At 33.8% G+C, this 24341-nt stretch overlaps 1 protein-coding gene and 1 long non-coding RNA gene across 2 annotated transcripts in view; one reads left to right on the forward strand and one right to left on the reverse strand.

Annotated features, from left to right (window-relative positions):
- Window positions 1–238: 238 nt before the first annotated feature.
- Window positions 239–24341, reverse strand: part of LOC100369011 (uncharacterized) — a 38973-nt gene continuing 14870 nt past the window's right edge. The window contains exons 5-11 of the mRNA XM_006811160.3: window positions 18706–18786; window positions 14800–14958; window positions 13993–14130; window positions 9549–9689; window positions 8781–8929; window positions 6762–6921; window positions 239–4762 (exon numbers count right to left, since the gene is read on the reverse strand). Coding sequence (XP_006811223.1) covers window positions 4640–4762; window positions 6762–6921; window positions 8781–8929; window positions 9549–9689; window positions 13993–14130; window positions 14800–14958; window positions 18706–18786 — 951 coding nt within the window. The 3' untranslated portion in view covers window positions 239–4639. The remainder of the gene's footprint in view (window positions 4763–6761; window positions 6922–8780; window positions 8930–9548; window positions 9690–13992; window positions 14131–14799; window positions 14959–18705; window positions 18787–24341) is intronic.
- Window positions 18900–20185, forward strand: LOC146735036 (uncharacterized). Its single transcript, XR_014931310.1, has 2 exons — window positions 18900–19242; window positions 19739–20185. It is a non-coding gene; the product is annotated as an uncharacterized LOC146735036 (long non-coding RNA).

Raw genomic sequence — 24341 nt, forward strand, 5'->3', positions numbered from 1 at the left:
CTAATTAGATCGATAAAACTTGTTTTTGACCTTCGTCAAAAACTCTTGGAAACTTAACACACACATGTTCATCCAATGCATAATTAACACCAGAGGGCGCTCTCCAGTTGAAACATTTACTGCATGAAGTTTGACTTAAAAAGTTTTTTCACTAGCTTGTAAAACGACCGTTTAAATATGCAATCATTTTTGTACATATGGACTATACCAACTTTTACAAATTTTAACCTCATGAACATTTAATTTGAAAATATGCAGGACAGAGGTGCATGAGTCAATTTATTTAAATATCAGTCTTAAGTTGCATTTAACACTTCGCAAATACCGGTGAGTGAAACATCAATTAATACATAACATGTGTTGAAAATTATTAACTAGATAGATATGATTCCCTGGCATTTCCACATACTGTAAAATACTTTATTTTCGCATGGAATTAATCACTATTTTTGCTGAAGGAATGATTCAGTGAAAATAAAATCCAGCAAATATACATTTTTTCTATATATCCAACTTTTCAAAAATCAGTGAAAATAAATTCCATACAAAACACCCAAGTCTTTTCAGCAAAAATTAATTCCAGCTAAAATAAAGTATTTTTCAGTATTTCATTTTGAAGGTAATGGTGGTTCTTATCTCTTAAAGATACATGTACCTCCAAGGACAAACAAATCTTCCTGAGTGTCTATTGTTTACAAATACAACTTCAAGAGCCTCTTTAATCCATATTCTGCAATTAATTTCTCTTTACCCATACACCTTTACGAAATTGGTGACGCATATGATGGTTCAGAATTTCCAAAGTGAGAATGCAATGTATGCCCAAATCAGTCATGGTCAAATGATTTCTTTAAGATATCTTGTTTATTTATTCTACTATTTCATACCATGTACAAGTCTTTGAATACATTAAAAACTTTGTATTAAAAAATGTCTCCTTTTACTATGTACCTTGAATGCGAGTGGTTTTACTCCTGTGTTTGTAAGATTTCTGTATTAAAGGGAAAGTCAAAGCTAACAACATAATACTCTCAGATAAATCATTTTCTCAATTTTTGACAACAGATTCTATGTCATACTTTACTTGAGAATCAAGATGGCTGACTACATAATAGTGATGAAAAGCATTGTGTCAACACAGGTGGCGCTATTCAGCACAGACCTGTGTCTCATGAGACTAAATATCCATCCGCCACCATTTTACTGAGAGTTTCTTCCACGGAACTATATACAAGTATTTTTCTTGTTTTGAACACATTCTCGCCCGATTTTAAAATACTCATTAGAATGTCTTATTTTATTAACATTAAAATACATGTAATTTGGCATTGACACGCAGATCGCTGCAAACCAACCGAATAGCGTAGGTATGTGTCAGATCTGTGTGTCAATGGATGAAAAGTGATATAAAAACTGTGTATTGCATGTTCTTTCATCTGGGAGTATTATGTTAGTCTTGACTTTCCCTTTAAACTCAAAATTTGATCTATTGTGGATATCAACTACTCTGACAATGCTTCCACTGCTTTTAAGAGCTGAATACCCTTAGCACTCACTCAATTGAGTACAGTAAATGTTTTGGAGTATACTGAATAAGATGAACATATTTTTAACATCTTGGAAACTGCAAAAACATTAAAATTAGAAAATATACGACCTTTCTATTTGAGGCATATTACAATATTCCATAATGTAGGAAAGCCGACATTTGAATATTGAAAACAGTTTTCGATCATTTGTAAACTTGATTTCATTAAAAAGTACTGTATGTAATATATTTTACTTACATCTATAAATGAACTGGAAATGATCCTTTTGCTGGCATTGCAAAATTTTTTTCACTTAAAAAAAATAATTACAAACTTGTTTTCCCTAAATATTTGATCATAAGGCCACACAGACTTAATTTTATGGATGACAAAAAAAAAATCTTGAAAACTAGTCTCCACAGATCGGTTTTCTGTTCGGAACTTACTGACTCGTATTGTCGCAAAGCGCCGGGTTTTCATATAACTCGTTTTGGACTACTTTAAAAGTGCCAATTTTGTCGTAAATGATCTGCACACGCGTATTGTATTGCCGGGAATTCCAACATGGTGACCACGCCACCAAAATACGTGAGCATAAAAGTTCAGAGGAAAAACGGAGGGATTGTTGTAGACTGGTACGCAATTGACTTGGCCAGGGAGATGTGACGTTTACACAGCTATACGAGAGATTGGTAGCGGCAAGCGAGTTTTGCCCAGACAACTTTAAGGACATATTTTCCAGAGTGGCTGTCCCACGTTTCTTCTGCAACGATGAGAGAAGTGGAGGTTCATGGAGACCTAAAAGTCCAGCTGTGTAGAGAGGAGCAAGCAAGGACATTTCTGTATCATTGCAATGTTTTGTTAGTTATTGTCATAAAGTAGTGATATGTACATTCCGCCTTGACTTGTACTGAAAATGATGTTCATGCTGTACCATGAATGCAGTGTTTCTGACTGAAGGTACTTCATCATGACTACATGTACTAGAGCTTGCCTGAAATGGTTATACCTGTGACAGTAATACAGTACGAGATGTGTACATCAACATGTGCCTCCTACAAATAAAGACTTTTTTTTTTTTGATACACTGTGTTCTTTTGTTTGTGTTTTTTTTTTTTGGCAGGATTTTTTTTTTTCGCCCTCTCGCATTAGTTTTAGGGTCTCCAGAGGATGTCATCTATAAAATTAAATCAGTGTGGCCTAACCAAATATTATTTTTTTTCATTTGGTTGAAATTGTTCAGAGAAAAACTACAACATTTTTTAAAAAAAATTGCATCAAATCATTTTGAGATGATTGCAAAATGATATAAAGTTAAATCTGTGAAATCTCATCAGAACGTGGAGCAGATGGCCGGTTTCAAAAAAATTAATTATGTAAATTATGTCAAAATAATTCATAAAAAAAAAAATGAAAAATGAAATTTGAAAATTATAAACCAAACTGGAATGCAAACCAATCATGTATGTACCTGTACAGTACAGGATTTAAATCAATTTCCGGTTATATTAAGACAGAAAAACGCATTTATGATATATACAAAATAATTAAAAAAAATGAATACAAATGACACTCAAAGAACACGGCAAAGCATATCGCTAATTTACTTACACATTTTACATGGCACCACCAATCGCCTATCAGTCTCCCAATCCATTTGAAATCAAAGAAAGCTTAGAAAGAACGCCCGTGTGCTGAGAGTATTGAAGACACATTAAAAATTAATTCAAAATTACTTGTACATGAGATATTGATGGAAAAGCTGGTAACTAATATAGAACAGAACAGAACAAAAAAATTATGAATTATTATGCTAATTAGAGAATTAATATTAATCAAAATTAATCAGGCCTGTCTATTGTCCTAGAGCATTTATGTACCAAATTTTATTCAAATGTGATGATCAGTAATTGAGATATCAGTGTTAATTAATTATGTTAATTAGGTGATTAATAAGCATAATGATTTACCAAAAACTAATTGTGTTTCTGCATAGTTCTCTTTAAAAGTTTCATTAAAATCCAATATGTGGTTCTTTATATATCAGTGGAACATTATGCAAATTAGATAATTATTATCCAATTAAAACTAATCAGGTGTTTGCATAAACCTAGAAGATCTATGTAGCAAGTCTCATTGAAATATGATGATTACTACTTGATATATCAAAAGCTGAAAATTAATTAATTATGCAAATTAGGTAATTAATATGTACTCATATTACCCTAAAAACTATCAGGTCTGTGCAGTGTCCTATGACATCTATGTACCAAATTTCATTGAAATGTGATTACTACTTGAAATATCAAAAGCTGAAAATTAATTAATTATGCAAATTAGGTAATTAATATGTACTGATATTACCATAAAAACTATCAGGTCTGTGCAGTGTCATTGAAATATCAAAAGCAGAAAATTAATTAATTATGCAAATTAGCTAATTAATATATACTGATATTACCCTAAAAACTATCAGGTTTGTGCAGTGTCCAATGACATCTATGTACCAAGTTTTATCAAAATCCAAAGAGTGTTTCTTTAGATATCAGTGGAACAGTCATGGAACAGCTAAAAATCAGCTAATAATCATGCAAATTAGGTAATTAATATGCAAGGATTTTTACCAAAACCTAATCAAATCTGTGCATTGGCCCAGAGCATCTATGCACCAAGTTTCATCAAAAACTGATATACGGTACTTGAGATATCAGTGGAACAGACGGACACACATACACACACACACATACACACACACACACATACATGTGCACACACACACACAGACACACTAACTGCAAAGACTCCCTTTTTGTGCTTCGCACACGGGAGTCAAAAATTAACAATTTTGAAATAGAACACCTTTTCAAATCATTCATGTTACTGTGTTCAAAAGAGCCATTTAAAAGTTACCAACGCAACTCGACCATTCCATATTAAAGAGCATTGGTCCATTGTGCAGCATGTATTCCAATTTCATGTGAAAACATACTGTACTCTCCTGTTGTATATATCACTGTGGGTTCCATATAGAAAGTATGTGGCAAGATAACCATTGTCCTTTAGGGCAATGTGATATGAAACAGCATCAAAACCAAGCCTATCATCTATCTTCAAACCCAGAGCGGGTTTTTGTCATCTAGCGGGGACACAGACAAATCTTCATCTATCTCATCGCTGTCATACAAGTATGTCTGTTGATGATGTCTCAGTCTCTCCGCGTAATATTGCAGTGCCTAGAAACAAAATACATTCACAGTCGTCAGATACTGATACTGATACTTTGGTTCCCATAACATTATGACACCAAATTTGATAAGCTGCATTTTATCTCGTAGAAGAATCAAATATGTAAGAGATTACTGTGGTCGGTTTTTAAGCATAGCAACCTAAAAGTAACATACACACAACGTATACCAGCATATCATTATCAATACGTCACTGTACCCGAAGATATTCATCAATATTCATAACCTCTTAAATAATATTTATAAATTTTAAAGAAATCCATAAAGAGGCTTCGGTTAAATTTCAGCATGGTTTGAAACATTGCTAAAACTATAATTATTTCCCAGTGAGATACCCGAACTGTTGCTATACATCAAACTATACACCCCTATTCCTCGCCAGTTTCCCATTTTTTTTTCATTAATAAGTAGGTTGTACAGTGCGCATGAGCGAGTAGTGCTATCACCATAACCGATCGGCTTCACCGAATAGAATAAGAAATACAAGATTTAGCCCATCATATCTACCAAAATTACGTCATGTGAAAGGTAAAGACAGGAAAGTCGACCAGATGCTGAATGGATCTACAAGATCAACGAGGAGAACGACACCGGACAGAAATGAAAACCAAGATGGCGTCGAGCACATGAACGAATCGCCGCAAATAAAAAAAACAACAAGCAGCCTATCGGCTGAGATAGCTCTGCTGTGAGCAATGCACATTTCAATTAAAGAACTGAAGACATCATTAGAAAATGAACAATATGTATAGTATCAAAGCAATCGGACTTACAGTTTTTAACAAGAAGTCGAAAATATCACTTTCTACCAAAAATGACAAAAATATTCACCAAAATTTGAGAATTGAAGATATCATTACAAAATGAACAAATCTGAGACAGGTCCACATGTAGTACCTATATATGTAATATCAAAGCAATCAGACTTACAGTTTTTAACAAGAAGTCGAAAATATCACTTTTTACCAAAAATGACAAAAATATTCACCAAAATTTGAGAATTGAAGATATCATTACAAAATGAACAAATCTGAGAGAGGTCCACATGTAGTACCTATATATGTAATATCAAAGCAATCAGACTTACAGTTTTTAACAAGAAGTCGAAAATATCACTTTTTACCAAAAATGACAAAAATATTCACCAAAATTTGAGAATTGAAGATATCATTACAAAATGAACAAATCTGAGAGAGGTCTACATGTAGTACCTATATATGTAATATCAAAGCAATCAGACTTACAGTTTTTAACAAGAAGTCGAAAATATCACTTTTTACCAAAAATGACAAAAATATTCACCAAAATTAGAGAATTAAAGATATCATTACAAAATGAACAAATCTGAAAGAGGCCCACATGTAGTACCTATATATGTAATATCAAAGCAATTGGACTTGCGGTTTTTAACAAGAAGTCGAAAATATCACTTTTTACCAAAAATGACAAAAAAGTTCACCAAAATTAGAGAATTGAAGATATCATCATGAAATGAACAAATCTGAGAGAGGTCTACCCAAGGTACATATACACGAAGTATCAAAGCATTCAGGCTTGTAATTTTCAAGAAGAAGTCGAAAAAGTAAAACATTGATACGGACGACGATGCCGGACAATCACTCATATGATAAGCTCCGCTCGACAAAGTCAACAGTGGAGCTAAAAAGTACTGTAAAGTGGGTAATTATTCACTGGGTTTTAATTTAGCTTATTTCGCTGACTGGAAAAATGCGCTAAATTAAAACACAGTGAATATGTAAAATTTAGCATAGAACACATTATCTAAATGACGAAACCGTGAATTTAAAACCCACTGAATATGCCTGAAATGGTAAATCAGTGTAATTTAAACCCAGTGAAAATTAGTCATTTTACAGTAGGTTGTAAGGCAGGTATGAGTAGGTCGAAGGAATGTTTTTGATTTACGTAGTTTTCTGCAAAGACATGTTTGTTGTACATTCCTTCTTCATGCAAGATACACTTTTACCTGGTAAATGTAATTGTATTGTTCCTTTGTTTGTACGGCGTGTGATCTGTCTTGTCTTATCAGACACACCGTATTGGGTACGTTGACAGTCAGTGTGTCTTCCAGACCTCTCATACCAATATCCACAGCAATCACAGTGCCTGTACGTCCAGTACCCGCACTGCAAGCGAAGAACGAGGTGATCAGTTTAGATGGACAGAGTAAGTAATTATTCTACACATTCATGCATTGACTTCCCCCACAGCGCCCTCTAGTGGTTAGATATGTCATTACACCACTTTCGTTTTTACAGATGCTTCATGTTAATCTTTCCTGCACACAACTTCGGATTTTAACTTTAATTTAGTAATTGGCGCCTATACTGTATCACATTCACCTTCATGAATTTAATAATTTTCAAAAGAAATCTGTTGCATAGTTACCCAACTATAATTCAAGCATTAGTGGAAAAGAGTTTGGACTAATAAAGTTGACCAGGTCTAAAGATATCTTGTATATTTCATGGCCATTAACTAACTAAAATATAGTTGAACTCTGGTGACCTTGCCCTTTGTTATATAATATAATTCCCTTTATCATAGTTTGTTTCAATATAAATAAGCATTGTCATAATTAATTATGAATACAAACAAGTTTTGGGGTTGAACCAACAGTGGGGAATCAGTCTACCGAATGTCCTTAAAAGATGTAAATATCTTACAAAAACATTGGTGCCTTATTTGTTTAATTATTTTAAGGGACATAATTTCCAGCTTTCTTCAAAGTAATTCAGATATTTTAGTATAAAAACAAATGTCTCATTGAAAAAAAAGTGCTGCATTTAGATGTGAATAGATTCATAAAACATGCAAGATAACGGAAAATTTTAGCTGGCTTTAGTCCAAGTATTTTGTACAGGTGTCTGTCAAAAATTAATGATTCACTGAGACAAATATGAACTGCCTCATTGTGTTACTACTGTATTATATGAAAAGTAAAAAAAAAACACCCTTTATGAATAGCTATCATGTTGCAAGCTCTGCTTTATATGCAAATCAACTTAAATAGTTAGTTGGTATCCAGTGGAGGGAGAAGTCAACAGTACTGTTGCCTCCTGAGAATCTACATCTTCAAACACTGCAATCTTTGAAGTGCGTTTTTAAACTAGTATTATAAAAACTCTATCATTCTGTTCTAATAGCTGAAACATATTCCTGTGAGTTTTCATTTGTCGAATGAACTGTTTGTCAAATACAGAATACATATATTTTAGAACAATTTTCTTTTTAAAATGTGGATGAAATGTTTTGCTTTTTATGTATTTTTTATGTATTGTTTTTGATTTGATAACTTTGAACTAAACAGATTTTCTATTAGCTTCAGATCTTGATCAAAGTTTGGCACCCAGTTCATAGGAGTGCTTATATTGATTTTCTGACATCTTGTTTTCTGTAAAGATTCATTGGTAGGTTTGCAAATGTGTATCAGACTGTGCAATCTCTCCATGAGTTGGTTTTGAAACCCAGTAAGGGATACATTACCAAGGTTATTATTACAAGATAAATCATTTGCTTCATTGAACACATACAACAATGCATATTTCCACTGAGATCAGTGACCTTTGATGTGTATCACCAGTGATCAGTCAAGTAGAAACAGTCAAAATATTTTTCTCAATTTTTGCATGATATTTTCATACAGGACATCTGTTGTTCAAACTCAGGGAAGACTTTATACTGATGAACAAGGTGACCAAGTTTGATGAAGTTTGGAATAGAATTAGTAAAGTTATCATGCACACAATAACAATTATTAACGACGACGACGACGACAACGCCGGACAAAATTTTTCCCTTAATATACCTTTCCCTTCCATCTTTGATGGTACGGGCAAGATAAAAATCAATATCAGAAAAATGAGATGACATTCGCTAGTGTCAATTGCAAAAAAAGATTTTTTGGCTTTAATATTTAACTTTATATTGGGTTTTCACTCCCATATTTACAGGAATAAACAAATACATAACCATGGCAACTTACCTGCAATGTACAATAACAGGGCCATGATGTTCATGGATGTATTGTCTGGTATCCAGCAAAAAAGACACAACAGATACAGGTTGGTCAGGAACGTTGTCATATGGCCATGCCGTGAACCAGTGATGAGTCAGCCTACGACACAAATTTTTCTAATGAAGGAAAAAAAAAAAAAAAGATTTACCTTTTTCTACGATGAAAATAAAACACAAAATAAAACATACAATTCTCTCAAACTCTAAATGTAGTCGAATCATAAAATATTCATGAGGTGTGATAGACTATGGATATCATATTTTCTGTTGGAAAATGCAAATTGCGATCATTGTATGGAAATTTAACCAAATTTAAATTTTGCACTACTGAGCATGTTACTGCACATATATGCAATGCATTGTGGGAGTTAACCTCCCATTGTATATACCAGGAATGGAAAATCACCCTGGAAACTCACTAAATTATCCATAAATTTGTTAAAATGTTTTCACAATATTAGGAACCATGTCAATAATAATATATGACTTTGTCATTTCTTGTCACTGAGCAAAATTTAAGGTATGAAGAAATAATTTCACCATGGAAACTAGTACAAAAATGCCAATTTGGACTTTTTTTTCATGACATTTTTTACTCTTGTATCTCGAAAAATTGTGTGGTCTCTAATTTGTTGTAAATGTTTGCCCATCATATCATAATTTTATTAATATAAATATTCACCTGTTATAATATTCACATCTTTTTAATAAAATTGATAATTGTTTAATATCTAACCTCAATGTCCTTCATCAGCAATGTGCTCACCGTACAGTATTCCTTCTTTTGTATTTCCTCAACTGAGATCAGATAATCGCCATAGAGATGAGAGGACAACAAACCTTCTTTTTGAGTTGGCCAATACTGGTAACACTTTTTCTAAATGAATGAATAAAAAAATAATAATAATGAAAATAAATTCACCTTTCACAAAAAAAACTTACATATTTTTTCAAATATTTTGACCAAGACATCATAGAACACTATATCCATTTGGTCTAAAATTAATAAAATACATAAAAATGGATAAAATTTCGCTTCAAAATTTCAGCAGGAATAATTATTCTGTTCAATGGGTTTGCAAAGTGTTCACTAGACTTGTAACATCAATCGATTGTTCCTAGTGGTGTCTAGTTCACAGAACTACCATGTGTCATTGTATAGCTTATACTGGTATAAACACTTGCAGTAGATATATGAGAAGACTAAACAGTAAATCTTAGAAGTGCTGCAGTATTCACCAAAATTAGAGAATTAAAGATATCATTACAAAATGAACAAATCTGAAAGAGGTCCACATGTAGTACCTATATATGTAATATCAAAGCAATTGGACTTGCGGTTTTTAACAAGAAGTCGAAAATATCACTTTTTACCAAAAATGACAAAAAAGTTCACCAAAATTAGAGAATTGACGATATCATTACAAAATGAACAAATTTGAGAGTGGTCCACATGTAGTACCTATATATGTAATATCAAAGCAATTGGACTTGCGGTTTTTAACAAGAAGTCAAAAATATCACTTTTTACTAAAAATGACAAAAATATTCACCAAAATTAGAGAACTAAAGATATCATTACAAAATGAACAAATCTGAGAGATCCACATGTAGTACCTATATATGTAATATCAAAGTAATTGGACTTGCGGTTTTTAACGAGAAGTCGAAAATATCACTTTTTACCAAAAATGACAAAAATATTCACCAAAATTAGAGAACTAAAGATATCATTACAAAATGAACAAACCTGAGAGAGGTCCACATGTAGTACCAATATATATAATATCAAAGCTATTGGACTTGCGGTTTATAACAAGAAGTCGAAAATATCACTTTTTACCAAAAATGACAGAAATATTCACCAAAATTAGAGAATTGAAGATATCATCATGAAATGAACAAATCTGAGAGAGGTCTACCCAAGGTACATATACACCAAGTATCAAAGCATTCAGGCTTGTAGTTTTCAAGAAGAAGTCAAAAAAGTAAAACATTGACACGGACGATGGACAATCACTCATTTGATAAGCTCCGCTCGACAAAGTCGACAACGGAGCTAAAAAGTACTTTGCCATACCCAAAGCCAGCCTGTGAAAAAATAACCCTGTCTGGTATACAGGAAGTAAACATGCAGTACAGTTCAGCTCTGAAACTTTGACGTCATAATTGGACGGAGACACTTTGCATAAGGAGCGAGGTGATTGACACGTTTCTTGATTTGGGTCATCATTTGCCATTTGGGTTGTCATTTGGGTGATCATTTTTCTTGAGAAGCATCAATCGTTTTCAAATAATAACAACATGCCAGGCCGAAGAAAACCGCTTTCAGAAGTTAACCACAACGACAACCAGAGCGATTGAAACAATCGGCTAGGTCAGAATTAATTTCCGCAATCGCTGAAAAAGTTTGCTATTTAAAATGTAGACACCGATCAGTCTCAGCGATCTATCTGCTTCAGCCATTTTATCATCGTCACCATGTGACAATAATTTCTTTTCTGATGCACTTGGCGCTTCTTCTATTTCTTGTCTGAGATACATGTAGATAAATGTTGCACCATCACAGCAGTAACGTCGGAGTTCGAACTTTCGCTGGACTCATACCACGATCGATGTTTATTTTTGAGACGAAGTTTTGCTTCTTTGGACATTGGAGTCGTATTCTTCCATCTTGGTCCCCTCCTTCTCTTAATTTCTAATAATAATTCTGATAACAATTTTAAGGAGCGCTAATTTTTGGATGTGTCACACATGGTGTACTAATATAGAACGATCACAGAGACAGGGCGTGTGTGCATTGTTTCCATTGCTAAGTAGGCCAATTTATGCAAATTAGGTCAATATTTATAGTTTGAGCATAAAGGCAGAACGGTCTGCTGTTATAAACACATATCCTGACTTTTTTGTTAAAAATGCCTTTTTTGGGTATAGTGGTTACTATTTTGAGTGGGAAACACATCCATTGCATGCAGATAGACAAATGCCACCAAACTAGACAATAAACAACAAATGTATAAAATAGTGACTGTTAAGTCTACTACATCCTGTAAAAATTACAAACAGTAAAAATTCTTACAACTTCGAAAGTTTAAATATGTTTTGATTTATCCGTGTACTGCCAGCTGACATGTCATATACAATAATAGAATTCTGTTAAACTATTTCTCCTGTAATCAATTTTTGACATGCATCACTTTTTTTTTGCATATTTCAGAGTCATGTGACATAATATCTAAATTAGTATATAATTGTTGACTTATTCACTGATGGTGTATTGATCTATTTCTTTGTATATTTTCATGTAGCATAGAATATGACAATTACATTAAATCTTTAATTGTACACTCTTGAAATCAGTCTAAATAAGAGGACTACTTTGTCTCAAAAGATGGAGCAACAAAGACTGACAACATAAAAAGCTGTCAGTCAAAATAAAAACCATATTTTACTTCCCAGTAAGATTTCACCACAAGATCAAAGTAAAATATCCTTACACACAACATTCCACATGCATTGTTTCCAGTGAAACTAAAATCCAACTGAAACTAGATAATGTACAGCACAATAAATAAAACATAGTTGAACTCTGGTGACCTTGCCCTTTGTTATATAATATAATTCCCTTTAACATACTGTAAAGGGGGTAATTATTCACTGGGTTTTAATTTAGCTTATTTCGCTGACTGGAAAAATGCGCTAAATTAAAACACAGTGAATATGTAAAATTTAGCATAGAACACATTATCTAAATGACGAAACCGTGAATTTAAAACCCACTGAATATGCCTGAAATGGTAAATCAGTGAAATTTAAACCCAGTGAATATTAGTCATTTTACAGTAGTTTGTTTCAATATAAATATACATTGTCATAATTAATTTTGAATACAAAAAAGTTTTGGGGTTGAACTAACAGTGGGGAATCAGTCTACCGAATGTCCTTTAAAGATGTAAATATCTTACAAAAACATTGGTGCCTTATTTGTTTAATTATTTTAAGTGACATAATTTCCAGCTTTATTCAAAGTAATTCAGATATTTTAGTATAAAAACAAATGCCTCATTGCAAAAAAAAAGTGCTGCATTTAGACGTGAATAGATTCATAAAACATGCAAGATAACAGAAAATCTTAGCTGGCTTTTGTCCAAGTATTTTGTACAGGTGTCTGTCAAAAATTAATGATTCACTGAGACAAATATGAACTGCCTCATTGTGTGACTACTGTATTATATGAAAAGTAAAAAAAAAAAACACCCTTTATGAATAGCTATCATGTTGCAAGCTCTGCTTTAAATAGTTAGTTGGTGTCCAGTGGAGGGAGAAGTCAACAGTACTGTTGCCTCCTGAGAACCTACATCTTCAAACACTGCAATCTTTGTTTGAAGTGAGTTTTTAAACTAGTATTATAAAAACTCTATCATTCTGTTCTAATAGCTGAAACATATTCCTGTGAGTTTTCATTTGTCGAATGAACTGTTTGTCAAATACAGAATACATATATTTTAGAACAATTTTCTTTTTAAAATGTGGATGAAATGTTTTGCTTTTATGTATTTTTTATGTATTGTTTTTGATTTGATAACTTTGAACTAAACAGATTTTCTATTAGCTTCAGATCTTGATCAAAGTTTGGCACCCAGTTCATAGCAGTGCTTATATTGATTTTCTGACATCTTGTTTTCTGTAAAGATTTATTGGTAGGTTTGCAAATGTGTATCAGACTGTGCAATCTCTCCATGAGTTGGTTTTGAAACCCAGTAAGGGATTCTGAGATACATTACCAAGGATATTATTACAAGATAAATCATTTGCTTTATTGAACACATACAACAAAGCATATTTCCACTGAGATCAGTGACCTTTGATGTGTATCACCAGTGATCAGTCAAGTAGAAACAGTCGAAATATTTTTCTCAATTTTTGCATGATATTTTCATACAGGACATCTGTTGTTCAAACTCAGGGAAGACTTTATACTGATGAACAAGGTGACCAAGTTTGATGAAGTTTGGAATAGAATTAGTAAAGTTATCATGCACACAATAACAATTATTAACGACGACAACGACGACGACGACGACAACGCCGGACAAAATCTTTCCCTTAATATACCTTTCCCTTCCATCTTTGATGGTACGGGCAAGGTAATAAATAAATAAATAAATAAATAAACTTACAATGCCGTTTTCCTGTATGTCTGTTAACATTATTATGACCCTAGACTGTTGTTCCCATACCAACCGCCAGAAGTTCTCCAACGTATTCTCTAAAGGAGCCTGTGTTGCTATGTATGCTTTTCGTTGGCCATTGTAACCCTGGCAACAGAATTATTTTGACAATGCACATTCATTAAATTGTTGAAAAAATTGCAATTTGGGAAAATGAAAAGTGAAAGAAAATGAAAAGTGAAAGAACAATAATGATGTCATAATTATGAAATGTTGATATTACCGGTATCTACAATTTGCTATCACTTATTAAACTATCAGCAGCTGTAGCTCTCAATTTTATTACGTCAGCCATTATATGTGAAGTTTTGTTCAATGACAAGCCGGCAAACGTGTATTTCTTGCAAACACTTTACTACATTACATATGACAACAACAAATTATAACAATATTTTTATCTTTGAAACTTTTTTTTAAGATATACAGAAATAATTTTCTAGTGGTTAAACATTTTATTGCATCGCTTTCGTTTTTTTGCAGCAACTTCTATATTTCCTTGTTACCTAAATGAACATACTAGAAACATGATGCTCCAAAACTAGAAATCTCAAAGTGCAAGTTACAATTTACTATTCTGTGAATGGGAAGCGGAAACTATTATGCACATTATGATATACTGTTCTCTTGTTCAGTTGTCTTTGGAGAAATTTTTTGGGAAATTTGGAAAACATATCTGGTTGATTACTAACATTAACATTTGTTTTAAACAAAATTAAAAGTTCGGCAACATGAATAGCTACAATGTACTTCTCCTACCTTGACAAAGTTCGCATTAATATACTCAGAGTTGGTCTCACCAATTCTAGTCGTCAACTGAACTCTGCTCTTTGCTGGGGGTATAACATTGCTGTAACGATTCTTTTTCTCAACTCCTGATGGCATCTCACTTGTTTTTGCAACAGGATCTGGAAGACTCTACAAAAAAAAGAAATAATCTAAAAATCTGTAAAGTGATACAGATAACATTTACGTTGACACACATGGTAATACTTCATTCCTTTCAAGTTTGGATCAAATTTTATTTAAATTCTATTGAAAAGAGTCAAGACCTCAATATTCTTGTCACATCTGCAAGAATAAATAATAATAATTTTCTAGTTTCTTGAATCAATCAATTAATAAAAATTTGTCCTCTCTCAAAATATTTTAGTCATAAATTTCAGATATGAGTATTTATAACAAAAATAATGGGATTTTCTAACTTTTAATTTCTTGAAATTGTTTTTTTACTGTTTGTAGCTGCATTTTTTGATGTAGTGAAATTAATTGTTCACTTGTGCTTGCACAAGTGTGAGTTTGTAAGGACATGGAACCCTTGAGCTTGATACAATTCTATGATTCAGGATGCTCTGCTCTCAGCCAATCACAGGCTGTTTATTTCGACGAATCAGCTCACATCTTTGTCAACCAATCAGCTTATTTTCGCCAGCCAATCATAGACAGCTTGTGCACACGGATTGAAGCGTTCCTACCTCCTTTGTTTTCTTTTGTTCAGCAGTTTTCATTCATTGTTTTTTACGCGGCACTGCTCAAGCATTGTATTCTCTTTGCTCGTTATTACAATAATTGCATTCTCCTTGTCAAACAATCGCATTTTTTCAAAAAAATACCATGGCTCTTAGAGGAAAAGGGTGTCAGTCAAGGAAAACCAGTGGTGTTTCAACAAGAATACAACCGTATTCGAGGCCAGTGACGTGATCCTGTTCAAAACCGACACCCAACCAACTTGCCGCAGCCATGATGCAGCCGTCCTTACCCACCATCGCTCAATCAGGCCCTTCGCATGGTACAATTGAGTCAACGGGGAATGTACAACCAGTAATTCCAGCAATGATCAATGACTTGCAAGCCTCGATTGCAAATTTATTGACTGCAGCGCAGAATTCGTCGACCGTTTCCCAACTGAATCGACTATCTGCACAGGAAATTATGAACGGCACTCCAAGCAGAAGTGGAGTAACGAACACACAAACTCAATCGTTCAAGAACGAGGCAACGACAAACGAGTGTGAAGACAGCATTCCGCAGTTCGTGTTTGATTCGCGTTCAATTCACATATTTAACATTACGCATGATATTGTATGTTATTGTATGTTATTGTATCTTCATAGTGCATGTTCTTGTTCACGTAAATGCAACCTCTCACCAATGTATTAAAACACTTTGAATTTATACTTATGCGTGATTATATTTGGTCTACGCGAAACATTAATCTTTCTAAACATTTTCTGAGACCATGCATGATATATATTCACAAAATAATGCGATCATATTTTATATTATGTTGATCTCTACGTCTTTCTGGATCGTTTTGTGATTTTATTCCAAGGCTCATGCAAATAAAATAATGTCAACTACTATAGACTAGTTTCTTAGCTTTTGGCTCAGCCAAATTGGTTTAATTTTTCATTAGAACTTTGTGATCCTTTTAATTTCCCAGTTCTTTGTGTTCACAAATGGTCTTGACAATAAGTGTGAATTGCTGTGCGAGCCCACCGCGGAAGACCGCGGTCAGCCGGCGTCATGGAATCTATCCTTTATTTTTGCATAAAATGTGGTCGACCGGCGAGCACCCACCACCACCGCGGTAATGACTGCGGTGCACTGCTTGTTTGATTTCCTACTCTCCCCTAACAAAGGGTGTTCAAAGTCACCAGCTTTAATAAAACTCATGCGCCACCTAGTCATTCTAGCAGCCACCGTTAGCTTCACTTTCCAGGCAGAACATATACCTGGGTCCATTAACATTATTGCTGATTCTCTATCAGGTTTGCAGGTTCGTAGTTTCCGGGAAGCAGCCCCACTCGCACAAGAACAGCCGTGCCCAATACCTTGCGAAATAATGTTCGGCTAAATGATGCTATTTCGCACTTTCAGGATGCCTCCCTCAGCACCCTATGCAACAGTTACCTGGTGCTGCAGCATCCTATCCAGATATTTCAGAGGACACTGTCATTTACTTTGCAGCTCACTGTGCTTCCAGTCTGCGATTGAAACTTTCTACGATTAAAGTTTACCACGCAACATTTCAAAACCACTACATTCAGGGAGGTTATGGAAACCCCATAATCACATCCGAGGGCTTGGAGTTCACTCGTCTATCCCGTGTGTTGAGAGGGATTCACCGGATACAGGGTTCTCCACCTCGCCCGCGTTTGCCCATAACTGTGGACATCCTTAAGCAATTGTGTGTGCTTCTGCAAAGCGGTGTATATGGCAGCTACACAGATTTACTTTTGCAGTCATCGTTCACCCTTGCCTTTTTTGGCTTCTTGCGCTGCAGCGAGTTTACTGCCCCAGTGAATGCGTTCAATCCCAATATTCATCTCTACTGCATAAAGAATGTCATCATCAATAATAAAAAAAGATTCAATGAACTCTGTAACAGTGCACATCAAGTCTTCAAAGACAGACCAGTTCCGTCAAGGTTTTCACCTGCAATTATTTCCAACAGGCAACGTGGTTTGTCCGGTCACCACAATGTGTCATCTCCTGTCTGTTCGCTACCAAATGAACGCACTACCTAATGACCCACTACTGGCTCTACCAGAAGAAACCCCACTCCACAGGGAATTTGTTATCAATGCGCTACGTCTCTTGCTAACGCGGCTGGGTCATGATCCACTTATTTATGCCGGTCATTCATTCCGTATTGGAGCTGCTACAACTGCTGCAACGCGTCATATTTCAGACCATCTTATCAAAATCTTCGGAAGATGGACCAGTGACTGCTACCGGACCTAAATCCACGCACCTTAACAGCTTTCAAGAGAAACCTTTATCGTCCTAGCATCTCCGTAAACCGCGTTCGTACTTTTACCACCTGCATCACGGGCCACACATGGCTGTCCCATAGGCCGCGAGGTTACTACCTCACCCTGTGCCACTTAGTTCATGTCCGCTGGGGCGTGAGAAGTTCAGTTTAGTTACTTTATTCTTGAGCAGACCACGCAGACCGTAAACATCCGTTCCCTCTGCACCACTCCTTGGTCTGTTCAAGTTTGAGTCACCCCTACTACCCCTTTATTTTTCTTTCAGGTCTCTTTATTTCATGGGTGTTACTTCGCTCCACCAGCAGGTCGTGTACCTCATTTGGGCATTGGATTTCATCCTGACCCCCATTTCAAGGTCGGGCAGCCTCATACAGGTTTTCCCCCTCCTTCTTTTGAATCCCAAAATCCAATTTTGTAGTTTAATGAATTGTATTTTAGTGATTTGTAATTTTATTAGTTTTGTAGTTTGTGTCTGTAAGTTGTCTTTCTCAATAAACTTGTCTTTGCCTTTCACTCGTTAACCGCGTGGAGTGTCTTTACAAATAATAAATAAATGACCATCCCATATTGTGGTATTCCCATACTAAGGATGCAATGACCACTAGAATCTCGTGGACAGTGAGAAAACCACAAGTCTTGTTTGTGCTTCTCAAAATTTTGTTACATTGTCTCCTGTCATCATGTCTACTTTTCTATTGATGATGTAACCATGGTTTTTTGGAGCAGTAACAAGATAACTGAGAGAGAATGGTGAAAAAAATTGTGGCTCTCTCACTCTCAATGAGAACTTGCAGTGTCTAAAATCTATTAATTCAGCCCTAAATTAAAGTAATTTCTGACTATCTGAAAGTCATTGCATTTAAAGATATAACATATGATATGATCTTACCTGAAACTCTTCCTCAATGGCTTCTGTATAGGTATAAAACTTTGATAAACTTTCGCTGCTTAGAGAGTGTGAGGGAAGTACCTGATAAACAAGAATTAAATTATAATAATCTAATCAGAGGTACTGTATTTTCTCTATTAGAAGTATATTTTGAATAGGAGTGCATATACAAAAGGGTAAACTCAAATTCAATCTGATTAAAATCTGATGTAGTGTACGGGCTTTAATTATTTTGGCTATAAACTTATTTTAATTTTATGTTTTATTACTTTTGTTATTAATGCCTTTTTATTTTATTATTTTACTTTGATTTTGATTTTGTGATTTTTTTAAAATTCCGCCCTACATACATCTGAGCCGATGCCTATGTAACGAGATTTCAACGAGACCCACTGTCGACGATTTTAGTCAACGAATCACAGACCTTCTTCTATAGCGCACATGATGACGTCACTGGGCAGAGTCAGGTGGCAAACACACTCAAATAAAATGGCGGATTATACCGATGTTAGCGACCGAGAAGAACACGGCTTTTCGGTAAGTTTATCATTGTCAAATGCAACGAAAGTCATTTTTTTATGTTTATATTGTGGCTCGAATGGTTCGAGTTTAGATCGTTATTTTGCGTAGTTATTCTGGGAGTGACGATTTTGTTTCCACCGGTTCGACCGAACACAGGTGTCTTTTTCCAGTCGCTTGCCCTGGAGACGGGGGATGTTTTGTTGACGATCGGGTCAAAACCGTCTACGGTATTGAAGCCGTAGCTGTAAATATTCATCAAAATGTATCAACATTTTGTACATTATACAATAACTCTTTATTAAAGTAATTCAGCTGATTTGGACTGGAATAAAATATTTTTTTATTTGGAACACATCGCAATTGATCAGGAAATATTTTTTTTTGCTCCAATTTTCTGCGTCGATGCCGTGGGCCGGTGACCGTTATACAATTTAAAATTTGCATTGTTTACTATAGCTGTTTACAGTGTTCTAATCATTACGATTTACTTATTTTTTTGCTTCCATTCTAGATAATTATGCTCAGTGTTTGATGTAAAATTGAAGCGATGACTGAATATACGAACCTTGGCTGGCGAAGATGTATCAGGAAGTGTACACATTTGTTGGAAGTGAACAAAATATTCAATGTAATGACAAAAATTGTAAAATGCTGTGGAATTTCTTTTGTAAATAAAAATATACTAGCAATTTTCTATTAATGGTTTATTCAAGTGGGCAAAATATAATGTACAGAAAGATTGCCCGTAGTGTATCGCTACACTGAAAAGTAAGCAACCGACAACCTGTATAAAAGGGGGCCTGTGATTGGCTGTTACTTACGCGAGATTTGAACGGGACTTACGTAGGCGTCGGATCAGATGTATGTAGGGCGGAATTAAAAAAAATCAAAATCAAAGTAAAATAATAAAATAAAAAGGCATTAATAACAAAAGTAATAAAAAATAAAATTAAAATAAGTTTATAGCCAAAATAATTAAAGCCCGTACACTACATCAGATTTTAATCAGATTGACTCAAATTTTAACATATATTTTGTTCAGTAGAATCATAATTTGCTTAACCGTTGTGTTTCACAAAATAAAACCTTTCATATTTTCATATTTTTTACAATAGGAAATTAGATTTTAGATTTGAAGCCGATTTATGTTCATTTGGTTCAAAATTAACGCAGCAAAGTTTGGCGAGACAATTGCGTGATGTTCTAAAGGTAAATTTTAGAAATTGCATTGTTATTAAATCTGTGCTTCAATTGACAAATATGGTTTATATCCTTAACATATTTCTGTGAAAAGTGCCATATTTGTGTGGGTGACAAAGCCTTAAAATACAATGAAATCAAACATTTTGGGGAATAATATGCCACACTCACACTACAGACCAGTCACAAAATAACAATTTGAGGTGAGAAATATTTCAATTTAATATTCAATAATGCTTGGTACGGGTACTGGGAAGTACGTGAAGATTGTCTGGTAGACATGCATGATGAACAAAATCACGATCTTTTTCCTGATTTATTATTATTCGTTAAACTTAGTTGAAGTCATTAACATATGCCGAAACTTTAGCCATGAACAAAACCAGTGGTCTAAAGCATTATATTACACGTATCAATTTTTGTCACTCAGCGACAAATTTATTTTTGATATGGACAACCTAAAAAATCAGTTTGAACCCTGCAATAATCCTTTAATTCTAAAATCCTTAGATCAATAGTTTGGATAGGGTTGTATTACATTGTTTTCATTGGGTGGGAAAGTTCAGGATAGATTCCGATATATTTATTTTCTAAGATCCATCATAAGCATTTCCCTCACCATCAGTTTTTGATTTCTGCAAGTAGTGACATGTTCTGTGTTAATGAAATGCACGACTAATGAGAATCATTTAATTATCAATGATGAGCGCTGTTTTAAAGAAATTCAATATGTTATGGGACCAGTCTATAGAGGGACTGTGCATGTGAACATAGCATAGATACACTTCTACTGGAACATACACATATATATGTGATAATACAGTATATCAAACAGTGCAAAAGTACAGTGTTTTGAAAGAGGTAGAAAAAAATCAAAAAAATTACATTTTATAATGGTTGGAAATCCAGGAAAAGAGTGGATCAAAGATAAATATTAAGAAATGTAGAAAATGCAGGAAAAGAGGGAAAAAAATATTTAACTATACACTTTTCACCTTATATCCCAATGATAAAATATTCAAACAACTTTTTTAAACAAATTATTAAACACTGATTATACATTTTTTAACCATTCACTCACCTCATACCACTAGGATATTATACCTAAGACAACAAAATAATAGTACACTGTTGGTTTTACCAGCCTCAACACCTTTTTAAACTTTAATATTAAATTTTTAAACCCTCTTAACATACTATTTTTTGAAGTTAAATAATTCATGCATCATTTTGTACAATTCTGTATTTTTGTATTCTTTTTCTGATTTTGTTTTTGTTGATTTTTAACCAATCGGGTCAAAATGTTTATTTTTTTAAACATATGGAAAAAAAAGAGTATACAAGATTAGTTTGTGAAAGGCGATGACAAATGTTGACATCAAATTGGTAAATAAACTTTAAGAAACAACATTTCTGTTGTATTTGACAAAGCTATGCCAAACTGGTATCAACAAAAGTAAACAAATACAATTTTGGATGTTTGTAACATATCAGTTGTAATAATTTGATAACTTTTCAACTTCAAAGTCACAAATCAAAGTTGCATCTTTTTCCCCTTTTTTTCCAGACCTGTAGCAAATGAGAAAGTTGGAGGAAAATACAAAGAAATTTCAAAATGATTTACTATAATTTTAGTTATGGAAAAAATTGCCCTCAAAAGATTTAAATGGAATGACATAACCTTTAGATAGGTCAGTGTATTTCAACAATCTGTTATCTGACAGTGACACCCTAATAGGATAGGTCATGGCAACTTACTTCAAAATGGGAAAAACCATTCACTCAAGGGGTGTGAGTTACATATGAAAGGGGAATTAAAAATAGATTGTGAATACAACATGTTTATGGATTGGACAATCACATAAATAGGATAATCACACGAATTGGACAATAACATAAATAGGATAATCACATGGATTGGACAATCACATAAATAGGATAATCACATGGATTGGACATTCACATAAATAGGACAATCACATGGATTGGACAATCACATAAATAGGATGATCACACGGATTGGACAATCACATAAATAGGATAATCACATGGATTGGACAATCACATAAATAGGATAATCACATGGATTGGACAATCACATAAATAGGATAATCACATGGATTGGACAATCACATAAATAGGATAATCACACGGATTGGACAATCACATAAATAGGATAATCACGTGTATTGGACAATCACATAAATAGGATGATCGAACGGATTGGACAATCACATAAATAGGATAATCACACGGATTGGACAATAACATAAATAGGATAATCACGTGTATTGGACAATCACATAAATAGGATGATCACACGGATTGGACATTCACATAAATAGGATAATCACATGGATTGGACAATCAATAAATAGGATAATCACATGGATTGGACAATCACATAAATAGGATAATCACATGTATTGGACAATAACATAAATAGGATAATCACATGGACTGGACAATCACATAAATAGGATAATCACATGGATTGGACAATCACATAAATAGGATAATCACATGTATTGGACAATCACATAAATAGGATAATCACATGGATTGGACAATCACATAAATAGGATAATCACATGTATTGGACAATCACATAAATAGGATAATCACATGGATTGGACAATCACATAAATAGGATAATCACATGTATTGGACAATCACATAAATAGGATAATCACATGGACTGGACAATCACATAAATAGGATAATCACATGGATTGGACAATCACATAAATAGGATAATCACATGTATTGGACAATCACATAAATAGGATAATCACATGGACTGGACAATCACATAAATAGGATAATCACATGGATTGGACAATCACATAAATAGGATAATCACATGGATCGGACAATAACATAAATAGGATAATCACATGGATTGGACAATAACATAAATAGGATAATCACATGGATTGGACAATCACATAAATAGGATAATCACATGGATTGAACAATCACATAAATAGGATAATCACATGGATTGGACAATCACATAAACAGGATAATCACATGGATTGGACAATAACATAAATAGGATAATCACATGGATTGGACAATCACATAAATAGGATAATCACATGGATTGGACAATAACATAAATAGGACAATCACATGGATTGGAGAATCACATAAATAGGATAATCACATGGATTGGACAATCACATAAATAGGATAATCACATGGATTGGACAATCACATAAATAGGATAATCACATGGATTGGACAATCACATAAATAGGATAATCACATGGATTGGACAATCACATAAATAGGATAATCACATGGATTGGACAATAACATAAATAGGATAATCACATGGATTGGACAATCACATAAATAGGATAATCACACGGATTGGACAATCACATAAATAGAATAATCACATGGATTGGACAATAACATAAATAGGATAATCACATGGATTGGACAATCACATAAATAGGATAATCACATGTATTGGACAATCACATAAATAGGATAATCACATGGATTGGACAATAACATAAATAGGATAATCACATGGATTGGACAATAACATAAATAGGATAATCACATGGATTGGACAATCACATAAATAGGATAATCACATGGATTGGACAATAACATAAATAGGATAATCACATGGATTGGACAATCACATAAATAGGATAATCACATGGATTGAACAATCACATAAATAGGATAATCACATGGATTGGACAATCACATAAATAGGATAATCACACGGATTGGACAATCACATAAATAGGATAATCACATGGATTGGACAATAACATAAATAGGATAATCACATGGATTGGACAATCACATAAATAGGATAATCACATGGATTGGACAATAACATAAATAGGATAATCACATGGATTGGACAATCACATAAATAGGATAAT

This window comes from Saccoglossus kowalevskii, chromosome 13 (assembly GCF_978046115.1).
Source record: "Saccoglossus kowalevskii chromosome 13, keSacKowa6.1, whole genome shotgun sequence".
Classification (NCBI taxonomy): Eukaryota; Metazoa; Hemichordata; class Enteropneusta; family Harrimaniidae; genus Saccoglossus; species Saccoglossus kowalevskii.